We start from the raw sequence: 20,647 nt of genomic DNA, 5'->3' as shown, positions 1-20,647 counted from the left end.
ATCCTGCTCAACACCCGCTCCGTCCACAGACACGCCGTAGAACTCTGGAACCTCCTCGACACCACAGCTCCAGACGTCGCATTCCTCACGGAAACCTGGATGAACGCCTCCTCAGCGCCAGACATCGCCATCGCCATCCCGGACGGATACAAGATCACCCGGAGGGACCGCGTCAACCAGACCGGAGGAGGCATCGCCATCATCTACAGGAACACCATCCGCATCACGACCAACTCCGACGACACCCTCGCAGCCGCCGAACACCTGCATTTCCAGATCCACACCGACCCCAAGACCACCCTCAGAGGCACCCTCATCTACAGACCCCCGGGACCACGCACACAATTCAGCGAAGACATCGCCGACTTCATCAGCCCGCACGCCCTCCCCTCCGCTGACTACATCCTCCTCGGGGACCTCAACTTCCACCTGGAAAACATCAACGACCGCAACACCACCACCCTGCTGGACAACCTCGCCAACCTCGGTCTCAAGCAGCTGGTGACCACCCCCACCCACTACGCCGGACACACACTCGACCCCGTCTTCTCATCAAGCAAGGACATCGTCTTCAGCCACGCTACCGGAGTCCACTGGACGGACCACAGCTGCGTCCACTTCAGTTTCAGAAAGAACAAAATCCACCACCACCAGCAACAGGTGGCACGCAGAAGCTGGAACAAGATCACAGCCGACCAGCTCGCCGCATCCCTGAGCCAGGACCCCCCCGCCAGCTCAACGAACCCCAGCCAGGCCGCCAACAACCTCACGAAGAGGATCAGCAACTGCGCAGACGACCTCGCCCCTCTGAGGACCCCGCCTTGCAGACCCGGCAGTAAGAAAGCACCATGGTTCACCAACGAACTCAGAGCTCCAAGAAGAACTGCCGAGCCCTCGAGAGAGCCTGGCGCAGAGACCCAACACCAGACAACATGGCCACCCTCAAGATCGCCACTCGAGAACACCACCAACTGATCCATACCACCAAGAAAACCGCATTCAAGGAGCGACTGGACAACAACGCACACAACAGCAAGGAACTCTTCAACATCGTCAAGGAGCTCTCCAACCCCAACGCCGGAAACAACGACATCACCCCATCACAGGACCTCTGCAACTCCCTCGCCTCCTACTTCCACAACAAGATCGCAGACATACACAACAGCTTCACCACACAGCCAACGCACCCCACGACCGCTCCTGCACCCCCCACCATCACCCTCCGCGCCTGGTCCCCGATCAACACCGAAGAAACCCGACGCACGATGAACTCCATCCACTTCGGATCTCCAACCGACCCCTGCCCGCACCACGTCTTCAACAAGGCCGACGCTGTCATCGCACCCCACCTGCGGGACATCATCAACACCTCCTTCAACACCGCTACCTTCCCAGAGAGCTGGAAGCAGGCCGAACTCAGCGCTCTACTGAAGAAACCATCAGCGGACCCCACCGAACTCAAAAACTACCGCCCCATCTCGCTCCTCCCGTTTCCGGCCAAAGTCATCGAGAAGACCGCCAACAAGCAGCTGGCCGCCTTCCTCGAGACGAATGGATCCCTCGACCGCTCGCAGTCTGGCTTCCGGGCCAAACACAGCACCGAGACCGCCCTCATCGCAGCCACTGATGACATCCGAGCCCTGCTCGACAACGGGGAAACAGCGGCCCTCATCCTCTTGGACCTCTCCGCGGCTTTCGACACGGTCTGCCACCGCACCCTAGTGCAGCGCCTCTGCAACGTCGGTATCTGAGGGAAGGCACTTGAATGGATCCTCTCCTTCCTTGCCGGAAGGACACAGAGAGTCCGCCTCCCCCCGTTCAGATCAGAAGCCACCGAAGTCATCTGCGGCGTTCCTCAAGGCTCCTCGCTCAGCCCCACCCTCTTCAATGTCTACATGAGCCCCCTTGCGGCCATCGCACGCCAAGACAACCTCAACATCATCTCCTATGCCGACGACACCCAGCTGATCCTCTCCCTCACCAACGACCCCGCCACCGCCAGAGCCAACCTACACGAAGGGATGACAGACGTAGCCAAGTGGATGATGAACAGCCGCCTGAAGCTGAACTCGGACAAGACGGAGGTCCTCATCCTGGGCTCCTCGCCCTCCGCCTGGGACGACTCCTGGTGGCCCCCTGCCCTGGGCAGCGCACCCAAACCAACAGACCACGCACGCAACCTGGGCTTCATCCTGGACTTCTCCCTCTCCATGACCAGACAAGTCAACGCCGTCTCCTCGTCGTGCTTCAACATCCTGCGCATGCTACGTAAGAACTTCCGGTGGATCCCCACCGAGACCAGGAAGACGGTTACCCAGGCCCTCGTCACCAGTCGACTGGACTACGGCAACTCCCTCTACGCCGGAACCACTGCCAAACGCCAGAAGAGACTCCAGCGGATCCAGAACGCCTCAGCAAGACTCATCCTCGACATCCCCCGACACAGCCACATCTCCGGACACCTGCACTGGCTCCCGGTCAACAAGAGAATCACCTTCCGTCTCCTCACCCACGCACACAAAGCCCTGCACAACCAAGGCCCAGGATACCTCAACAGCCGCCTCAACTTCTACACTCCCACACGCCAGCTTTGATCGACCAGCCACGCCCTCGCCGCCGTCCCCCGCATCCGAAGAGCCACCACAGGAGGAAGGTCCTTCTCCTACCTGGCCGCCAAGACTTGGAACTCCCTCCCAACCCACCTCCGCCTGACCCAAGACCAACTCGCCTTCAGGGAGCAGCTCAAGACCTGGCTGTTCGAGCAGTAGCGGACCGCCCCATCGCCCCCCCCTCCCTCCCAAGCGCCTTGAGACAGGGTGAGTAGTGCGCTATATAAATGCTTTGATTGATTGATTGATTGTAGTCCTTTGAACAAATTCCGTTCACGCATTTTTTACTGCCCGAAGTGCACTGGAGTGCTTCAAAACCCAAAAAGACTATGTTACTACACTTTTTTTGTTCCACTTTTGAGTACAAGGACGTTAGGTAAACTGTCCAGAATCTGAGGCTGTGGAGATAAAGCCGGGATTCTAGCCTGCTTCTTTATGTTCCAAAGTCAGCAGCTGTTGTCGCTAGACTATATTTCCGGCCCACATTGTCATATACACCCGAAACACCGGCATTGAATTTCTGGCAGTAGCTCATGTTTCAACAGATATTCGTCGAGGGGATAAAGAGCTGGTACTTCGTCAAAAGAAAGCAAAATGTTGTAATAAATAAGTATGCATCCTGTTGGCCTTAATAAAGAGATGGGGCTTTAATTACGTCTGAACTGAAAGTACGATCGATCATTAGTTAACGCTTACTGAGTGAGGGTATTCTGAAATATGACCACGTTGTGGTGCTGTTGAGCTAATGTAATGTGCTGATTTAATTTACCTCTATTCAATTTCTCATGCACCATTCTGATATTTAATTAAATGAATATCAATTACATTTAAATCGCTTGAACACTAGTCCTTGAAGAATACATGAATGTCCTAGGGCAGACGATTTAAGAGCATCTGACATCAACCTATCAGCTAATTAGAGTACAGTAGTAAATTGAAGTAACAGCTTTTTGAATGTATGACTATGGGTGAATTCTAGTTCAATAACTCGCACCAGTGAAACCTTGAAGGGAGGGCGTGTCCTGAAACTTGCTGCATTGCTGTGGCTCTTGGTGTTACTTTTAATTGAAAGAAAATAAAAATGGTTTCGATTTTTTTATTTTAACTGAAAATGTCCAATGTGTGAGGTTTTAACTGAAAGAAAATAAAAATTGTTTAGAATTTTTTTAATGAAGCTTGAACCTTTTCAAATGCCTCTGCAATTTTTGTGTAGACTGGCTTGTGATGACAAGAAAAATGGTATTCAGAAGATGGGCAACATTGCAACCTGATTTCAATCAGGCTCTCTTGTGTAAAGAAGAACGTCAACATGTTCTGCTGTGGTGGTTGTGTGCTTTACTTAGTGTCGTGGAAGGTGACTGCATATGAGTTGCATTTGTCATTAAATGAAGTCTCACCGGAATATTTTGCTTTTATAGAAATAGGGCCCTTATTTACACGGATTTGGCGTAGGTCAGCGAGGCAAGTAATCTTGCTTTGCTGCCCTATGCCAAAGTGAAACGACAGTAATGCACCATGTTTATGCAATATGGTGCATTCCTGTCCTTTCCCCTTGTGATGCTGCCATTCCTGCACAAAAACAATCCTAAGAGGCATCTCCTTTTCCTGTGTGATGCAGCAAGAGGAAAAAACGAGGAGAAATAAGGCCATTTCTCCCCATTACGTCTCACCTCGGGAGGCGTAAGGATTTGGTTCTTCCTCAGGTTTACATGATCTTGTAAATTTGGGTTTACGATTTGCGCTGCCTTGAGTTGCTCCTTTTCTATGAGGCCATCCAAAGCCACACATAGATGCTTTGCATGGCCTCATAAATAGTATTTAGTAGTCTGCGCTGCCAGAGCATCACAAAAAGTGGCTCTGAAGATTTACTGGCATATTTTGACTCTGGAATGCGGAAGACTGCTAAACCTCTCCCACTACCCCTTACACATGGGAAACGGTTGTATGACATAACAACGCATGCCAATACATCGCATGCCATTACATCGCGGTTTTTACAACGCAAGTCGTTACAACGACTTGCGTTGGAGGGCGCTGGACTTAGGAGTAGTATAATTTACTATTCCAACTCCAGTCTACATACAGTAGGGAAGGTGTTGAATAGTAAATAATACTATTCCTTGTCCTAGAGCGCCATCCAGCGCAAGTCGTTGTAATGACTTGCGTTCTAAAAACCGCGATGTAATGGCATCGCGATGTAACGACCGCGTTGTAAACTACGTTTCCCATGGGAAACAATAAAGGATATTTGGGAGCAGATGACTTACTGGTATATGTTTGACAAAAAGGCAGCAGGATTAGTTACAGCGACATCCACCTCTAGTTATCTAGGAATGTGAGGTATATCCCTAATAGTATGTTAAAACTTAAGAGAGCGCTTGCTTGAGCATGCCTCAATAGCCAGGAAGGTTCCCTTCATTCTAGGAGATGACATCGGCCCAGACCCAATTTGATTGGGTCTTGTTGGGAGTAAAGGGAGTCCCCTTCTTTTAATAGACTAACCCTTGGGAGGGCTAACAGCTCCAGATAGAGGCCATTGGATTCAGGGAAGAAACTGCTGCTATGGCCACCTGGAAGATAACTGCGGTCTGGATCAGCTCACCTGTGTATCTAAGCTTTGCAGGTGCTTCACAAGTGCCAGTCCAGTTAGCCTCCTCTGTTCCAAGGGACATTGAGGACAAGAAGTGTATCCTTTGAGAAGTACGAGCAAATCAGTGGGACTGGGACACGCGATGGTCCCTGGCTGAAGAGAGTGGTCCAACATGTCTTTCAATGCTTTCTGTATCCTGTTGTAAAGGAAGCTGTCCTTTGAAATTTGGAAATTCTAGGTGTGGCTAGGGGGAAGCTACCCAGCGATCTGAAAAGTTGGGGCTGGACTTTTGGCTGTGGCTACAAAGAAGAGCAGCGTTAGGCAATTTTTGTTTCACCCTGAAACCTTTGGCCTGGGTCCCCCAAAACAGCCTCTTGAGTTTGGGGCCCTTTCAGTGTACCAGTATGCAAGGTACGTAAAGTGTCTTAACCTGTACGAGGCAGCACAGTTAATGGTAACCATGTTCTGATTTTGGTGCAAGAGTAGCCTCCAATTGCTGCTTTAGTAAAGCATGTTACTGACATTAACTTTTACACCGCTTTTGTCTTGTTCTAGTAATTACATTTTTCTCTTTTTAACTAAATTGGTTTTTGGAATTCTACTAAGTGGTTTCTTGACTGTAATGTTAATTTGGTGATGATTCAATACTGCACTTACATTTCTCTGAGGAAAGGACTGTTTTGTGCCTTATCTGCCTGGGATAAGGCCAGGTTTTCTCATTGAAACTGTATTTACTTCACAAAGCACTGATTACTAAGTTCGTTGGGAAACATGCATTGCTTATCCTGTTAATAGTCCAGGTTCTGACACCATGACGAACCATTGGTTAGATGCCTGTTTATTGTTCTCCTGTAATTTGTATGTTGAGTTAGTTCAAAAGGGCTTAAGCAAAAATATGTTAGAACTTAACATATTTTAATCTTATCCTATGTAGCTTGTATGACAGCGTGGCTAACTATTGTACTGTGTTTTTTCTTATATTTACTTATGTCTCTTTAATGGGTCGCCAGGTTAATTCCTGTATGGTTTATCTTCTGAAACCTACAGTACCAGGTGTTTTGCATCTTTAGTGACACTGTAATGCACAGTTTTGATTGAATTACTCATAAGTGTCCTTCAGTGAGAGAACCTCCTCCGAATGGGTCAGCCTTGTATCTTTGTCTCATGGTTTACAAAAGTCTTTTAAAACTGTTACTACGTGCAACCTGTAAATCACACTGCACTCTTAGGGTGTAAAGTGGGTCACGGACATGAGACGGTTCATTGCTTGGTGTCTGCTATAGAAATAGTCTTTCCAACCCATTCACTCATGAATGACTGCTTTCCTTGTAGCCATTGACTTCACCAAGGGATTAAGGGGCATATTTACAAGGGCTTTATCTCTGCTTTCTTGGCTTACAAAGCCAAAAAAGCGGAGCTAAAACCAGCGCCCTATTTACAAGAGGGTGCTAACATGCATAATCGCATGTTGGCACCCTTTATCCCAACGCCTCCCTTTGCATCTCTAATGAGATGCAAAGTGGGCGTCACTGGACGTACCCCTGATGGACTACCTTGCAAATATCGCTGATGTTTTCATCGCGATATTTACACGGCAGCCCACATGATTTTAGCATACATTAGATTTTGGCGAAAACAGTAGTTTTCGCCAAAATCTAACGTCTGCTAAAATCCTGACTTAGCCATCCCTAACATAGGGGGTGGATTATGCTGATACGATCCTGTGGGTCGTATCAGCAAGGTTATCGCCCTTTTGCAGGGAACATCGCTGGAAAACCAGCGATGTTCCCTGCAAAAGGGAGATACCCTCGCTATCTGGCGATAAATACTAGAGATAGCCTGCGATAATATAATTATCGCTAAGCACGGCCAGCAATCATTATTGCTTGCCGTTGTTAATATGCCCCCTAAGTGAGTTCTAGGATCTTTGTTCCCTTGGGCTTTCACATACTTTTCTCAAGCTATACCGTTCATTCATTGTTATGGTCCTTTCAGACTTGTGTCTCGTTGACAAAATGTGCCTGGTATAATTAATTCTTAAAATTAATTTCTAATTGACTGAGAAAATTACATGTCAGACAGGATTTCCTTAGGTCTCTACAGATCTATTTGTGATTTTAAATTGGAGCAAATGTTGACAAGCACACATTGTAAGGCAATGTGTCAGGGTGTGTTTGTTAATCATTGCTGCATGTGTGATGGTTTTACCTATCTATATGCTCTCTCAACTCAACCTACTGCATGGACATTTAGGCACATGAATATTGGGGACATATTTAGTGCAACTGTAAGTGCTACTCCAAACCTAGGAGGCGCTATTCTTGAGAAGCGTCATCCTGAAGCAGTGAGTTATTTGGCCAGGATATTCTGAAATACATGGTTGCCAGAACACTGGAGTCTATCCTATCTCTATTAATTTGAGCTCGTTGGTTGCGGTTCGACCAACGCATTACAAAGCCTACAATCAGAGGCAGCAGGCAGAGGGACTATCCATTGCTTTCCAACGGGCTCAAGGAACCCGTCGGTGCGTTGGAAAACCTTCATAATCCGTCAATGACGGCTGCTCCACCGTCAGGATCATGATGTCGGTTTCCGACAACCATTCCATGTCGGCCTTTCCGACATGGAAAGGCTGTCGGAAAGCAACATTGGTGGCCCCTATCGGGCCCCATTCCCTCTTGGCCCTCCGCCATGGGGCCCCTATGGTGCCCCCTACAAATCCCTGCACCGCCACAGTGCCTGCCACACGGTGCAGAGATCACACAGTGCAGGAAGGGATGTAACATTGGAAGGGTGAGAGAGGCAAGCAACAACATCATGGGAGCAAATAACAGCGACTGGAGGCAGGCTGGTGCCAGCAACAATGTGGGAGGCTGCAAGCAACAACAACAGCAAGGAAGTAACAATGATGGGGAAAGCAACAGGGCAAAAAAGGACCTCAATCTTAGCAATGGAAGAAACTAATAACGCAAATAATGTGTACTTGTTCCATGCACCAGACAAGTGTCAAACACACGAAGAACAAGCATTTGCAATGCAATAGGTCTCGCACTTTCGGAAGTTTAAGCTATTGGCCTTGTAAATGACAATGCGTTTTATTAATGTTTTAAAAATCAAAACATAAATAAAAGGCATTGTCATTTACAATGGCAATAGCTCAAACTCCCGAAAATGTAAGAACTATTGCATTGCAAGTGGTAGGCATCATGGACAAAGGGAGGGAGGGCAACTGGAGTTATGAAGGCACGGACAAAGGGAGGGAGGGCGGGGTGTTAGGCTTCCTATTCATTCCTATGGGCCAGGCCATAGGAATCAATGGGAATTGCATGGGCAATTTGCGAGTACCAAATAGATACTTGCAAATTGCGCATGCAATTTCAAGGGTGCCAAAAGGACACCAATGATGCACCCCTGAAATTGCAATTTCAACACATGTTGTATACACACATGCCCCTAGGACATGTATGCGTGCAACATAGAACTTTGAAAAATGCACTTTTGTACATTTTTCAAAGTTCTCGCAAATTACCATCAACTTTGAATTGATTGTAATTTGCGTTTCTTAATTGCGAAATCGCAATTTTTGGGGTTGTTGCATTGCATTTAGGGAATCGCAATTTGCGATTCCCTAAATGCAATTGCAATTTAAAAAATCACAATTTTAGCAATCCCTTAGATAGCGATTTGTGCATTTGGGATGATGCATCCCAAATGCAAAAATTGCGGTCGCAAACGTGCAGAATCTTCCCCTTCGCAACCGCAATTTACAATGATGTATGTGGCCCTAAGCCCCCATTACATTAACAGTATGTCTTGTAATCGAGAGCGCATGTGCTGTCTCATGCGAGACTTAACAAATGGTAGTCCTTTGAACAAATTCCGTTCACGCATTTTTTACTGCCCGAACCTGCCTGGAGGGCACTGGAGTGCTCAAAACACAAAAAGACTGTTACACTTTTTCTGTTACACTTTTGAGTACAAGGACGTTAGGTAAACTGCCCAGAATAAGAGGCTGTAGAGATAAAGCCGGTATTCTAGCCTGTTTCTTTATGTTCCAAAGTCAGCAGCTGTTGTCGCTAGACTATATTTCCGGCCCATTGTCATATACACCAGAAACACTGGTCCGCTCGGCATTGAGTTTCTGGCAGTAGCTCATGTTTCAACAGATATTCGTCGAGGGGATAAAGAGCTGCTACTTCGTCAAAAGAAAGCAAAATGTTTTAATAAATAAGTATGCATCCTGTTGGCCTGAATAAAGAGATGGGGCTTTAAACTACGTCTGAACTGAATTCGTTTAACAGGGGAAACGGCCATTACAACGCGGCCGTTTCCACGAATACATTAACCACGCATGCATTACAACGCATGCGAGGTTAACCCGAAAGCCTTTACCACGCATACCTTTACTACGAGGTGTGTAGTAAAGGCATATGTGGTAAAGGTTCAAAATAAACATGGGGGGCTTGGGGGGGTCTCCCACCCCCAAATAAAAACCTCACCTGAAATCGTCGTCGTTTAAGAGGAAACTGAAAGAAACTTCCGTTTCTTCTTAAGGACGTACGACGTCACCACGCATGAATTAGAGGAAATAGTTATGCGTTGATAAACCATTCCGTTGTAACGCATGCGTGGTAAAGGCATGCGTTGCAACGGAATTCGTTGTAAGAACATATAACCGTTTAACAGTACATACAGTACGATCATTAGTTAATGCTTACTGAGTGAGTGTATTCTGAAATATGACCACGTTGTGGTGCTGTTGAGCTAATGTAATGTTCTGATTTAAGTTACCTCTACTCTATTTCTCATGCACCATCCGGATATTTAATTAAATGATTATCAATTACATTTAAATCGCTTGAACACTAGTCCTTGAAGAATACATGAATGTCCTAGGGCAGACGATTTAAGAGCATCTGACATCAACCTATCAGCTAATTAGAGTGCAGTAGTAAATTGAAGCAACAGCTTTTTGAATGTATGACTATGGGTGAATTGTAGTTCAATAACTCGCACCAGTGAAACCTTGAAGGGAGAGCGTGTCCTGAAACTTGCTGCATTGCTGTGGCTCTTGGTGTTACTTTTAATTGAAAGAAAATAAAAAATGGTTTCGATTTTTTTATTTTAACTGAAAATGTCCAATGTGTGAGGTTTTAACTGAAAGAAAATAAAAATTGTTTAGAATTTTTTTAATGAAGCTTGAACCTTTTCAAATGCCTCTGCAATTTTTGTGTAGACTGGCTTGTGATGACAAGAAAAATGGTATTCAGAAGATGGGCAACATTGCAACCTGATTTCAATCAGGCTCTCTTGTGTAAAGAAGAACGTCAACATGTTCTGCTGTGGTGGTTGTGTGCTTTACTTAGTGTCGTGGAAGGTGACTGCATATGAGTTGCATTTGTCATTAAATGAAGTCTCACCGGATTATTTTGCTTTTATAGAAATAGGGCCCTTATTTACGCGGATTTGGCGTAGGTCAGCGAGGCAAGTAATCTTGCTTTGCTGCCCTATGCCAAAGTGAAATGACAGTAATGCACCATGTTTATGCAATACGCTGCATTCCCGTCCTTTCCCCTTGCGATGCTGCCATTCCTGCAGAAAAACAATCCTAAGAGGCCTCTCCTTTTCCTGTGAGCTGCAGCAAGAGGAAACAACGAGGAGAAATATGGCTATTTCTTCCCATTATGTCTCACCACGGGAGGAGTAAGGATTTGGTTCTTCCTCAGGTTTACATGATCTTGTAAATTTGGGTTTACGATTTCCGCTGCCTTGCTCCTTATCTATGAAGCCATCCAAAGCTACACATAGATGCTTTGCATGGCCTCATAAATAGTATTTAGTAGTCTGTGCTGCCAGAGCATCACACAAAGTGGCTCTGAAGATTTACTGGCATATTTTGACTCTGGAATACGGAAGACTGCTAAACCTCTCCCACTACCCCTTACACATGGGAAACAACAAAGGGTATTTGGGAGCAACTGGCTTACTGTTATATGTTTGACAAGAAGGCAGCAGGATTAATTACAGGGACATCCACCTCTAGTTATCTAGGAATGTGAGGTATATCCCTAATAGTATGTTAAAACTTAAGAGAGCGCTTGCGTGAGCACACGTCCATAGCCAGGAAGGTTCCTGTCATTCTAGGAGATGGCATCGGCCCAGGCCCAATTTGACTGGGTCTCTTGTTGGGAGTAAAGGGAGTGCCCTTATTTTAATAGACTAACCCCTGGGAGGGCTAACAGCTCCAGATAGAGGCCATGGGATTCAGGGAATAAACTGCTGCTATGTCCACTTGGAAGATAACTGCGGTCTGGATCAGCTCACCTGTGTATCTAAGCTTTGCAAGTGCTTCACAAGTGCCAGACCTTTTAGCCTCCTCTGTGCCAAGGGACATTGAGGACAAAAAGGGCATCTTTTGAGAAGTACGAGCAAATCAGTGGGACTGGGACATAGGATGGTTCCTGGCTGAAGAGAGTGGTCCAACCTGTCTCTCAATACTTTCTGTATCCTGTTATAAAGGAAGCTGTCCTTTGAAGTTTGGACATTCTGGGTGTGGCTAGGAGGAAGCTACCCAGCAATCTGAAATGTTGGGGCTGGACTTTTGGCTGTGGCTACAAAGCAGAGCAGGGTTAGGCAAATTTTTTTCACCCTGAAACCTTTGGCCTGGGTCCCCCAAAACAGCCTCTTGAGTTTGGGACCCTTTCAGTGTACCAGTATACAAGGTATGTAAAGCGTCTTAACCTGTACGAGGCAGCACAGTTAATGGTAACCATGTTCTGATTTTGGTGCAAGAGTAGCCTCCAATTGCTGCTTTAGTAAAGCATGTTACTAACATTAACTTTTACACAGTTTTGGTCTTGTTCTAGTAATTACATTTTTGTCTTTTTAACTAAATTGGTTTAGGAATTCTGCTAAGTGGTTTCTTGACTGTAATGTTAATTTGGTGATGATTCAATACTGCACTTGCATTTCTCTGAGGAAAGAACTGTTTTGTGCCTTATCTGTCTGGGATAAGGCCAGGTTTTCTCATTGAAACTGTATTTACTTCACAAAGCACTGATTACTAAGTTCGTTGGGATACAGGCATTGCTTATCCTGTTAATAGTCCAGGTTGTGACACCATGACGAACCATTGGTTAGATGCCTGTTTATTGTTCTCCTGTAATTTGTATGTTGAGTTAGTTCAAAAGGGCTCAAGCTAAAATATGTTAGAATTTAACATATTTTAATCTTATCCTATGTAGCTTGTATGACAACGTGGTACGGAGAGAAAGGGGTCCCAGTGGAACAGTTAATATATACAAATCAGATTTCAATCGAATTAAGACACAAATACAAATTTAAGAGAGTCTCATCAACACACTGTTATTTAATCACACTGTGTTAAGCATAATTCATTAAATATACATTAGGATTCTCATGAAGTAGTAATAGTGCCCCTAGAGAAAGGAAAAGGGATATTGTGCAAGTGAAAGGTAGGGTTTGTGCAAGTTACTCATGACTGTGGCAGAGGAATAAACTTTAAATATCACAGCACTGATTTGCTACTGGTGTCAGAGGAGCCAAATGTTTGCAGAACACACAATGCTCATGTATCATTCATAAGAAACCATGCCTAATGTACACATATGTCCACAGTTTGGGTAACACAGGCTGGTTGTAGGACGGAACAAAGTCGACGTTTCGACCCCAATTGTAGTTAGGTATCGATGTAACCTTAGTGCGGGTCTTCCTCAGGACAGGGTGATGTGTAGGGGGGAGCAAGGGGGCAAGCCAGCCTAAAATAATGGAAAATTAAGTCAGTCAATATAATGTCAGAACCAAATTCAGTTTAAGATAAGGAGAAACCAAGCAGAATTACCTTGGTAATTGTAATACAGTATTGGGCCCTGTGGCTCCATAAACGGCGGGGAACAGAATACTCTGAAGGGTAGTCTAAAGAGAGTGGAATGTTGTACTTTAAAATACTGTGATAGACAAAAACTTGGAGCAATACAAATCGCCACAAATGGCCAAACTATAGGCTTACGCTTTAGTGGTGTAGCATCAGGATTAGTAAGTTCGATTGCATCTAGAACTCAGATCCAGGCTTCCCGTCGTAAATAGCTCTGCAGGAAAATTAAAAACATACAACGGAGGTGGCAGCATTAGTATCCGAATTATGGATTGCCGCTGGACGTGTGTTTTACTGAATAACCCATCTATGCTCACATCTAGACACTTCCTTAAAAGACAGTGGCATCTAGTAGCAGCCGCGTCCGTGGTCCGCGATGCCTGCAAATAAATAAAAGCCAAGGGCTACAATCAATCTTCCGCATGTTTAAACATACGGCACTATACTCGTTCCAATCCACGGCCTATCATATTAAATACCTATAAGCGGTAGAACCTCCGGCGTCTAGAGGAATTCTGTGGTATGCTGGGTGAGTCAGCCGAACGCTGTTTGAGCCTGAACGTGACGTTGATATAGACATCATGTCGAGGCGTGCACGCTTACTAACGCGTGATGCGTGAGTGTGAACTTAATAGACAGACTATAGCGGGCATCGAGTATCGTTGTGAGTTGAGTAAGAAAAGCCAATAATGGCCATTGCAATGTTGTGGTACGGGCATGTTGAGTCTGATTATTATCCTGCTATTCTAAGGCAGGGGCCAGGGCAAGAGAGTCCCCGCTGTCTAACGCGTGAAAGTGTGCATGATAGACAGACTATGGTGAACATCATGTACCGTTGAAAATTATGTACACATCGCCTCATACAGGCATTACATTGGTGGCAAACTGACATGGTAAATTACAGTTTAACGTGCATCTCTCCGGCAGGAGGATGAAAACGTTAATCCAGACATGAATACACATTTCAACATTGATGATGTAGGTCATAATTGTAACCCAATAGATTTTACAAAAAGGGGTTGATGTGCACCTCTCGAACATGAGGGTGAAACATCCATATTTATGTTCTACCCGTAATCAATCATTCGAAGGTTATACCGCACAATGTTAAAGCTAAATGTGCCACAGTCCCCCATGTAACACACAGCTGAATATTAGAAATACGATAGGGGGGAATCGCATTGGTCTGGTAACAGAAATGAGCATACCACTCGATCATGGGCATTAAATGGGGGGTAAAAATGTCCTACATCTGAATAGGGCAGCAAGCTGAGCATGGCTGCTGTCCATTTCGTTCAGGCCATTTCTTATGGAATCAAAAAAGGCCATCCATTTAGCTTCCCGCATGTTCAAGACATTGCTTATGTCCCCACCTGTGGGTCCCAACGACACCTTCTCGAGCACCGTCCATTTCAAGGTGTCTGGAGTGTGACCTGTCTTTTTGCAATGTTCGTCCAAGGGTGCACCTGTTACTTCATTTTCCATTATTTTAGGCTGGCTTGCCCTCTTGCACCCCCCTACACATCACCCTGTCCTGAGGAAGACCCCGCACTAAGGTTACATCGATACCTAACTACAATTGGGGTCGAAACGTCGACTTTGTTCCATTCTACAACCAGCCTGTGTTACCCAAACTGTGGACATATGTGTACATTAGGCATGGTTTCTTATGAATGATACATGAACATTGTGTGTTCTGCAAACATTTGGCTCCTCTGACGCCAGTAGCAAATCAGTGCTGTGATATTTAAAGTTTATTCCTCTGCCACAGTCACGAGTAACTTGCACAAACCCTACCATTCACTTGCACAATATCCCTTTTCCTTTCTCTAGGGGAACTATTACTACTTCATGAGAATATTAATGTATATTTAATGAATTATGCTTAACACAGTGTGATTAAATAACAGTGTGTTGAGACTCTCTTAAATTTGTATTTGTGTCGATTGAAATCTGTTTTGTATATATTAACTGTTCCACTGGGACCCCTTTCTCTCAGTACCGCTTTGCACCCAGGTCTCAGTGACTAGTATGGGTATACCCTCTTAAGTGTATGACAACGTGGCTAACTATTGTACTGTGTTTTTTCTTATATTTACTTATGTCTCTTCAATGGGTCGCCAGGTTAATTCCTGTATGGTTTATCTTCTGAGACCTACAGTACCAGGTGTTTTGCATGTTTAGTGACACTGTAATGCACAGTTTTGATTGAATTCCTCGTAAGTTTCCTCCGGTGAGAGAACCTCCTCCCGAATGGGTCAGCCTTTGTATCTTTGTCTCATGGTTTACCAAAGTCTTTTAAAACTTTTGCTTCGTGCGACCTGTAAACCGCACTGCACTCTTAGGGTGTAAAGTGGGTCTTGGACATGAGACGGTTCATTGCTTGGTGTCTGCTACAGAAATAGTCTTTCCAACCCATTCACTCATGAATGACTGCTTTCCTTGTAGCCATTGACTTCACCAAGGGATTAAGGGGCATATTTACAAGGGCTTTATCTCTGCTTTCTTGGCTTACAAAGCCAAAAAAGCGGAGCTAAAACCAGCGCCCTATTTACAAGAGGGTGCTAACATGCATAATTGCATGTTAGCACCCTTTATCCCAATGCCTCCCTTTACATCTCTAATGAGATGCAAAGTGGGCGTCACTGGGCGTACCCCTGATGGACTACCTTGCTAATATCGCTGATGTTTACATCACGATATTTACACGGCAGTCCACATGGTTTTAGGACACATTTGATTTTGGCGAAAACAGCCGTTTTTGCCAAAATCTAACGTCTGCTAAAATCCTGACATAGCCATCCCTAACATAGGGGGTGGATTATGCTGATACGACCCTGTGGGTCGTATCAGCAAGGTTATCACCCTTTTGCAGGGAACATCGCTGGAAAACCAGCGATGTTCCCTGCAAAAGGGAGATACCCTCGCTATCTGGCGATAAATACTAGAGATAGCCTGCGATAATATAATTATCGCTAAGCACGGCCAGCAATCATTATTGCTTGCCGTTGTTAATATGCCCCCTGAGTGAGTTCTAGGATCTTTGTTCCCTTGGACATTCACCTACTTTTCTCAAGCTATACCGTTCATTCATTGTTATGGTCCTTTCAGATTTGTGTCTCGTTAACAAAATGTGCCTGGTATAATGGTATAACTAATTCTTAAAATTAATTTCTAATTGACTTAGAAAATTACATGTCAGACAGGATTTCCTTAGGTCTCTACAGATCTATTTGTGATTTTAAATGGGAGCAAATGTTGACAAGCACACATTGTAAGGCAATGTGTCAGGGTGTGTTTGTTAATCATTGCTGCATGTGTGATGGTTTTACCTATCTAGATGCTCTCTCAATTCAACCTACTGCATGGACATTAAGGCACATGAATATTGTGGACATATGTAGTGCAACTGTAAGTGCTACTCCAAACCTAGGAGGCGCTATTCTTGAGAAGCATCATCCTGAAGCAGTGAGTTATTTGGCCAGGATTTTCTGAAATACATGGTTGCCAGAACCCTGGGTGTCTATCCTATCTCTATTAATTTGACCTCGATGGTTGCGGTCCGACCAACGCATTACAAAGCCTACAATCAGAGGTAGCAGGCAGAGGGACTATCCATTGCTTTTCAACTGGCTCAGGAACCCGTCGGTGCGTTGGAAAACCTTCATAATCCGTCAATGACGGCGGCTCCACCGTCAGGATCATGATGTCGGTTTCCGACAACCATTCCATGTCGGCCTTTCCGACATGGAAAGGCTGTCGGAAAGCAACATTGGTGGCCCCTATGGGGGCCCCATTCCCTCCTGGCCCTCCGCCATGGGCCTGGGGGCCCCTATGGTGCCCCCTACAAATCCCTGCACCGCCACAATGCCTGCCACACGGTGCAGAGATCACACAGTGCAGAGATGTTTGAAAACATCTATTTTTCAATGGAAGCTTGTGCTGTGGCCCTTTTCTTCCGCACAAGCTTCCATTGAAAAATTGATGTTTTCGACCGCCCTATGGGTGGTTGCATCCAAATACTGTGGTTGGAACTGCCGATCTAAGGTCGGGCGGTTCCCAATCTGCAATGGTGTCTGGCGGATGTGTGTCTACCCGACATCATAATAAGCCCCTAATTTATTTATGTGAAGACTGGTAAGCCTTGCCTTAGGTTCTCTTTTGTTATAAATACACACCCGTCTACCCCTCATCATTGGCCATGTCCACCCAACTGATGCTGAATGATCAGCGTTTGTCACAGCTTTTACACAAGGTAGGACACATGAATATAATTCTGTACACTGCGTTGCCATTTATTGTACTAGCCTGCCTGGAAATTTAGATTTTTGTTTTATTGGGTTGTTTGTTGCACTATTAGGCATTCTTATTGTCCGTGTTATATGGCAGTGTGTTAAATACTTCAGCTTTTCAAGAAAGTGGAAGTGCATGGTTTTAGCAAGCACCTGAAACAAAGCCTAAGTTACAGATGTGCCTGTGTATTTTTTTTCAGACGTCTACAGTGATACAAGCAGAACATCATTGGCAGAATCGGAAATGAAGGACAAAAAGAACCAACTAACGAAAGGCGCGCCAGCAGAACAAAGCGTTGTGAGTTGAACAGTTGAGGCCCATGGTATTAAACTGCCAATCAACTTTGGCAGACGATGGACAAGATACTATAACAGTTTCCATCTTCAGTGGTCACAAAAGCCCAAAGAATCCATCTTTGCGAATGACTGCTGGGTCTACGCAGAAATCCAAGCCCGAAGAAGCTTCTACTTTGCAAGACGTACTTTGTGCATTAATTTTGTGTGTCTGGTGGCCTAAATTAGGCCTGAAATAGAGTGAATATAGACAGACCATGGTTACGAATTAATGAACTTTGGAACATTATGAAGCTTCTTTGTTTTTATTTATTTTGGAATGAGCTTAGAGCTTTGAAAAATGAGACTATCAGCACAGGCTTGGCCTGGTTTGCCAAAGTTTCCATTGCCACGCGTGCTAGTCTTAACCTGGAACATGCAAGCCTAAGACTTTTATGAACAGAAACTTTCAATTGGATAACAACTGTTGTGTGAACCGTAGATTTGGTTGAAATGATTGTATTTTGATCCATCACATTTAAAAAATGCTGCGGATACTGGAATAATAGTGGGTGAAGCCATTGTGCATTCAACTCTGCTGATGTGCCTTGTCCCCAATTTAAATTGAGCTCAATGATTGAAAAAGTAATTGTTCCAGATAAAAAATGAAAAATGTACAATTATATAGTACTGTAAATACGCAGGCTTGTCTTAAGCCAGCTCGGATTGTTTTTTTGTACAGTATCTTATGTTGTTTCGAAACAAAGATCCAGGTTTTCTTCAGGAATGAGTTCATAACTACTGTGACAGAACAATAACTGTATGCTTTTTTTAAGTAAAGAAACTGGTAAAAGCTATCTTCCTATGTTTGTGGTTGTTAATATTCAATTGTGTTTATACACCATGTCATATGGTCCAACCACAGCATTATAGAATATGCTTCTTTCGGCGCACTCTCACTTGTGGGTCGGTGGCAGCTGACAGGGAATGGGGGTAGCGGTGCGGGGGAAGGAGGGGGGTTCTAAAGATACAAAGCGTGTCCCCGAAGCAGGAAGCACACAGGCTCCCCGAAGCCTATCACAATGCTGCAATGCAGCGTTGTGATTGGTCAGTGCTCAGAGGAGGACTGGGAATCTGTGCATGTTCTCCACCCAGGCTGTGTATTTCAGCCCAGTAGAGAACATGCAAAGTGCACATGACTGTTTGGACCTCCCAAGATGGCAGCCAAAACCGCCATGCACACATGCAGAGTGCCCACCACACCTCCCGCTGAGACACCAACCCCGCAGCTATGAAAAATAAAATGATGATAACAATGTTATTTTCAATTTATTTTTCCTTTTTCTCCTGCTCTGAGAGCAGTGGGGCGACGCTCCTCTTCCTTAGTGGAGGAGGCAACCCTGTGTGGAGAACAGCACACTTAAGAGAAAAAGTTGACACACTGCAGGTAACAACACATCCCTTGTCCCGAATACCTTATGAACAGTATTGGCTACGCATGCCTCCACTTAGTTATTGCATCATTGTTTTCAACAGATAATAATTGAAGGGGAATCTCTCTCTCCTCATACTTTTTCTCACTTTTACTCAGTTTAATAATATATTTTGTATAAATAATATCCTCAATTCACTCTATAGACAAAATAATACACAAAATCCTTTTTTTCTTGTTTTCCACACCTCCTACGACATATTGGAGCCCCATCCTCACGTGTGTGTTCAACTTATTCTTACTCTGCCAAAACAGATAGTTACTCGTTCCCACGCACATTACATTTTCCACATTACAAAATCCGGGTTGTTACTTCCTAATGAATACGGACTGTGTTTTGGTCAACATTTCTGTGACGTGGACCCAGCATTTGAGTGGTTTTACCGTAGCCATCTTTCTCCAGGTGTCAATCAATTATCCCTTAATGCATATGAGATAGTTACTGATATTTATGTTCAGAGTAGATAAAGACCAGGGTTGTAAGGGTTACCATTTGTCTCAGAATCGATGTCCATCACCCCTTCTTGCCCTACGATCTGCCAGTGGGTTATACAGAGTTTCCAATGGAGGTGAAATTGAACTAAGCAAATCAGTACTAGTGGTGGTTATACTGAGTGGGCTACCTTATCGTGTATCTTTTTTTAGGTCATGTAGAGTCCTTATTATTCTCAGGATAAGCCATGCAGCACTGCACTTGAAGTTTATTTCACCATAAAAAAACTCTGATTTTGGACCATATGCCAGGATTATTCAGCCTCTTACCCCTCCCTCATCACCGCATTGATTAACCTGAGAGCTGAGGGGTGAATGGAGAGCTGAGTGAACATCTGTTTATTTCCATCTCTCCTCTTATCAACTTTCTCTATCAGAAATTAAGTATGGGCAACATGCTGTTTATGGCAAGGTGATGTCTTGGAATTCTGCTGAAGAAGGCCAAAAACGAAGACTTTCTTCAGTCTAAAAATCATAATCTTTGACACCTTCCTGCCTTCCAGATCTAGGGGTAGATTTATCATTATATCACGCAGAGCAGCAAGCTACCTTGCTGCACTGCTTGAAAGGCCAGAAATACTCCATGTTTAACGTTATAAGGCGCATTCCTGTCCTTTTTTTTGTGCTGGCACACAATGTTCTGCCTACACCAATGCAGGCACCCTTGCGCCGTGGTGCAAAGGTGTCTATGTAGCAGGCAGGATAGTTTTTGTGCAAGAAGGGACACCAGAATGCAGCACACAAAGAAAGAGGAAAGCACGAGGTGAAAAAAATTATTACCCCTCGTTACGCCTTACCTGAGATGGGGTAGCATTTTGAGGAATGCAACACAGCGCAGATCGCTGCATTGTGTTACTCTGCCCCAGTGAGGCGGTTCCTAGGTTTGCCAGTAATGGTAAATCCTGAGAATGCTCCAAATTCCATGGGTGGATGCCTGGGAACACCCACGCTCCGCCCATAGAATGCCTCGCTGAGGCAGAGTAAAGCAGCGCAACGATTTGTAGT

At 45.0% G+C, this 20,647-nt stretch overlaps 1 protein-coding gene across 4 annotated transcripts in view; it reads left to right on the top strand.

Annotated features, from left to right (window-relative positions):
- The window catches only part of MCF2L2 (MCF.2 cell line derived transforming sequence-like 2), a 2,082,183-nt gene extending 2,063,668 nt beyond the window's left edge, over positions 1-18,515 (top strand). For all 4 annotated transcript variants that reach the window (XM_078665987.1, XM_078665986.1, XM_078665989.1 and 1 more), the window contains one exon: positions 17,586-18,515. In XM_078665987.1, the coding sequence (XP_078522113.1) occupies positions 17,586-17,692 (107 nt within the window). In that variant the 3' untranslated portion in view covers positions 17,693-18,515. The remainder of the gene's footprint in view (positions 1-17,585) is intronic.
- The last annotated feature ends 2,132 nt before the right edge of the window (positions 18,516-20,647 follow it).

Source organism: Lissotriton helveticus, chromosome 11, assembly GCF_964261635.1.
Source record: "Lissotriton helveticus chromosome 11, aLisHel1.1, whole genome shotgun sequence".
In the NCBI taxonomy this organism is placed as follows: Eukaryota; Metazoa; Chordata; class Amphibia; order Caudata; family Salamandridae; genus Lissotriton; species Lissotriton helveticus.
The sequence above is the reverse complement of the archived record's forward strand: the minus strand, read 5'-3'. Positions and strand labels throughout refer to the sequence as shown.